Raw genomic sequence first — 4,566 nt, 5'->3', positions numbered from 1 at the left:
AAAAAAAAAAAAAAAAAAAAAAAAGTGTTATAACAGGCTATTATGAATTTTATATTAACACCATAAATTGTTCTGCATGACTGGGTAGCTCTCTGCAATAGATCTCTATGCTATCCATTTATGAAGGACTGGATTTTATTTAGGTCTCATGCTTCAATTCCATTTTACTGAATTTCTTTAAAAACCTGAAAAAAGGCAAAAAGGGGAAAAGAAACACAGAAAGACGGAGTCGTTTGGCTCTGCAGGTTTGAGGTTGTTTGAGAAGCATTTTTGTTTAAGCACACATCTAGGACAGAGACATGAGAGGCTTCAGCCATACTGCAACTGTGTTGCATATGGGGAAGGTTGAATTTAGTCACTGAGTTTAATGTCTTAATCTTTATTAAGTATCAAATTGTCTCCAACATAAATTACATCCTGATTATAGCAAGTTTCAAGAAGTCATTTAAAGACAAACTTTTTTATATACATATACATACACACAATATCTTGGTCTCGAGTCTAACAAATATAGTAACTTTTATGGTCAGATTTTTAAACTTTATAAACAAAAAAGCAAAACAAAAAACATACACATATACCCAAACACAAAAGACTACCCAAGACATAAGTACTAAATAAAGCATTAAAAAAAAAAAAAAAGGTAACAAATATAGAAATTTTAGAAATGCTCTGAGAATGCTAAAGTTAATGACAAAGATTTTCATAGTGTAGAGATCTCCTTGGTTAAATCCCTCAGACCATTTCTCTGCTTCTGCGGATAGCACAGCAAAGGATCATACTGAAGATCATACCAAAGATCTGGAAAAGGAAATGGGGACATATTCAGTATAGGCCATCATAGGCTGGCTTTCTGGCAATACCTGCTCTCCCAAGCATGAGTGTAGGTACTCCTGCTCTCCCTGGTGTAGAAAACAAACTACTGCTTTATTCCCCAGGTCCCAGCCTTTTCTGCAACTATTTTAAAGATATTCCTTATCTCAGGGTCTCTAACAGACAGTAGTTTGGAGGTGCCCTCTGGAACAGTCCTTGCCACTAGCCCCCACCTGGGTACAGCAGTGTGCAGAGGGCAATGTACACCCTACTTTAAGTGCCTGGATGTACTTGACACCAGTTTCTCTATTCAAGTTATGAAAGATTCCATTAAGGAGTACTTTGACAAGAACTCTTATCCAAGTGCATTTGAACACTTTAATACAAAACGGGCAGGTTGCCCCAATATCAGCATCCTATGGTTAAAACAGACAGACAACAGATCCTGTTGTGTGTGTTCAGCTTCTGGGCAGGATGGTAGAGGTTAAGATAAAAAGGCAGTGGTACCAGGTCAGTGTAAGAACATGGCTGGGCTTAAAAAGCATTAGAGCATGCTTTTCCATCAACTTTTATGTACTCTCAGAAAAAAAATCAAATCAAAAGTAACAGGGTCCACAGGTGCAGGATTCTTCAGAGTACTAGACTCCTTACATTAAGTGAGAATGAGGAAGATGTGCCAGGAATAGGAGTTCATGAAGAGACTGAAGTGGTCTCAATTTATAAAAACCAAAAAAACTGAAGTCAATGGGACTTCAGAACCTAGATAGTTTCTTCTGCATCTGCCCCTTTGTCAAAACTTCCATAATGACTATCCCATAATGAATACTTGCAGGGTACACACACACACACACACACACACACACACACACACACTGAAAAAGACAACACTATACAAGGCAGGTAAGGGCCTTGTTGCATAATAATTTTGGGTGGCTCCTGGAGGTTAACCCCTGGATTGTCTATACATTAACAAGTGAAAACTAGTTTAAGTACTCATTAAATGGCTCAAATTTACACTACTCCAGGGCAGGATCTTCTCTCATCTATGTTACCCAGCATGGGTGACTGGTGCCTCTTGAGTCAGTAATTGGGAGCAGCAGATCTCACTGACCAGGAGGTGGGGGGTGCCCCCCTACTGCCCATCTCATTCACTAGAAAGCAGCTGCACTGCCTGCAGAAATTCCCAGCCAGCCCAGGGGGGAAGAGGGGCACTGGCACTCCCCCCTGCCTGCCACCTGCACAGAGAGCACAGCCTGTGACAGGGGGTATGCCAACACTCAGGGGGTGCACATGCCCCCCCTACGCATCACTACTGTTACCCAGCTCTTGTTACATTAAACATGGAGCCACTCTAGGATACACCTTCATGTGAACACCCTTTCTGCTACCTCCCCTCCTCCACTGACCCAGATTGGGGCCACTGCCCCCTCCAGCACCTGCTCACTGTCCCCACTTACTTGTGGCTGCCCACATGGTCTAACCCTTCCTTGGCTGCTCCCCTGGGACAGCCTGCCCGCCCAGGTGCCACTGCTATTCCTCTCCGAGCTAGGCTTAGCCTGGCAGCAACAGCAGCAAAGCAGGCAGGTTAACCCTTCCCTGCTTGCTCCCCTGGGACAGAGTGTGGGCAGCCACAAGCGAGTGGGGAAAGGGGTTCTTACTTTTCAGTCCTGCTGACTTGAAGTGCAAGTACTCCAAAAATGGAGTCAGCACTACCACCAGCCAGCAGTTGTGCAGCTCAATGTAAGGTCCAACAAGGCCCTAAAGTTTCTGTCATCTCCCAGGAACATCTGCCTTTATGACATGATTGACTGGCAGCAAGAGGGGAAGGAATTCAGAAGAGGGACTAACAGTACAAACAAACATCTCATTTGAAGCAGTGAAGCACTTCAAAAAGGTGTTTGTATGGCCTGTCCTTGGATATTTGCCTCCCCCACACACACCCTTTTGAAGCACTCCAAAAAGGACTGAAGCATTCCAGAAGTAGTACCTGGTTTTTTGTTTTTTTAAGTCCATTAAAGGTGTTTTGCTTCTTTTGAAATGTATAGTAATGTATGAAGCATGACAAGGGACCCCTGGGTCTTCAGGCAGACAGTCAATGGTTACTCTCCTGCCACTCCACTTCTGCTGTCCTGGAATGCCCTACCCACCAGACCTGGCAAACTACAGACTGTTGTTATGTGGCCCCCACCACTTGAACCAGAAAGGCACACAGGGACTGGGGGACTGAAGTGCCAGCTCCAGAAGCAAGAGGGTCTCACAATAATGGAGGGTGGGGTGCAGCAATCTTTCTTGGTTCCAGTTTCTGGATATGACTGGCTGGGTGAATGGTTAGTAGGAAGGAAGTACCAGTGTTTTAGATGCAAAGTCTGCTTCAATGGTGGACCACAATTCAACTGACTAAGGCCTGCTTTTGACCTGCAGTTATAGACAAGTGATTGTTTTGATGACATTTCTGTGCAAGGAAGGGTGAAAGTCTTCCTTATCAAATCCAAGATCAGCAGGAAAAAAAAGCATGTCAATGAAAAAGCCATCATGATTTCCCAATTCCATTCCCTTGGTATGACAGACTTACCATCACCACAGCAATACCAATGCCAACCGCTCCAATAACATTCAATTTAGAGTTAAAGATTTCTTCAATAGCTGCTGGGCATGGCTGCAAAGAAACAGAGGGCTTACCTTAAAACAGTTCCACACATGGGTTTTACTTGTATGACATGTTGAAAACACTCTGAGCAGTGTTACTTTGATCAAGTTTGGATCACCTGATCCAGCTACTCTGGGGGCAAGTGTCTCATAATACTTTCAGGATACTTTTATTTGCTTCTCAAGAGAAGCATGCACACTTCATTTCCCACCCACTGCTAAGACCAAATCAGCTACAGAGGCTGAACAGTTATGTATGCAGGTTACCAGCAGCTGCCAACTTTTTAGCTGGCATGTTGCCTCATCCCATTTTGAACAGCCCAGGTCAAGCTGCCCTCTTTGGTCAAACCCAGTGTAATGCATACTGTCAACTTAAGTTTTGCCTGAAGGTGAAGCATAAGGTTGTTTCAATGCATTAAGTGGGGGAGACAGGGGAAGGAGAGACCTAGAAAGATTAAAGCCAATAAAATCGAAAGGGTTACATTAGAAGTATATGGATGGGAGTTGTATGAAATTCAGACATCAGTACATGCTAGAGCATGAGTTTTCAACTTTTTTTTTTTTTTTAAGCAAGTGTGCCCCTGGCAGCTGGATGTGAAGTGGCGGGGTAGTGGCAGCAACAGCCGCCATGTGCAAGCTTCTCATTCCACGCCCCCTGCTCCTGGGAGGCAGCGGCATAGGGTTGTGGGTGGCAGTGCTCTGTCCTGGTCCACCCACGGGAAGGCCCTAGGGGGTACACAAGTACCCCTGGGGGTATTCATACCCCCAGGTGACGGCTCCCATGTTGGAAGAATCATCTGACTATTCTGATCAATAGCTATTAATGGATCTAATCACCCATGAATTTATCTAGTCCCTTTTTGAACCTGGTTATATATTAGTCCTCCTCTACAACTTCCTGTAGTTATGAGTTCCACAAGTTAAAATTACACTATGTAGTTATCACTGTGTAGAAGAGTATTCCTCCCATTCAGTTTAAACTGATCTCCAGTTATTTCAGTGGGTGCCCTCATATTCTAGTATTGAGACATGGTGAACACTACTTCCCTATTCACTTTGTCCATACTCTTCATGATTTTATAGACCTCCATCATATCCCCTGCAGCC

The 4,566-nt window shown here is 43.8% G+C and overlaps 1 protein-coding gene across 2 annotated transcripts in view; it reads right to left on the bottom strand.

Annotated features, from left to right (window-relative positions):
• Nucleotides 1–363: 363 nt before the first annotated feature.
• The window catches only part of CD9 (CD9 molecule), a 39,084-nt gene continuing 34,881 nt past the window's right edge, over nucleotides 364–4,566 (bottom strand). For both annotated transcript variants that reach the window (XM_006028764.2, XM_006028765.2), the window contains 2 exons: nucleotides 3,386–3,469; nucleotides 364–801 (listed from right to left, as the gene is read on the bottom strand). In XM_006028764.2, the coding sequence (XP_006028826.1) occupies nucleotides 736–801; nucleotides 3,386–3,469 (150 nt within the window). In that variant the 3' untranslated portion in view covers nucleotides 364–735. The remainder of the gene's footprint in view (nucleotides 802–3,385; nucleotides 3,470–4,566) is intronic.

The sequence above is a fragment of the Alligator sinensis genome, unplaced genomic scaffold (genome assembly GCF_000455745.1).
Source record: "Alligator sinensis unplaced genomic scaffold, ASM45574v1 scaffold35_1, whole genome shotgun sequence".
Lineage (NCBI taxonomy): Eukaryota > Metazoa > Chordata > Crocodylia > Alligatoridae > Alligator > Alligator sinensis.
This window is presented reverse-complemented; position numbering and strand designations above follow the sequence as displayed.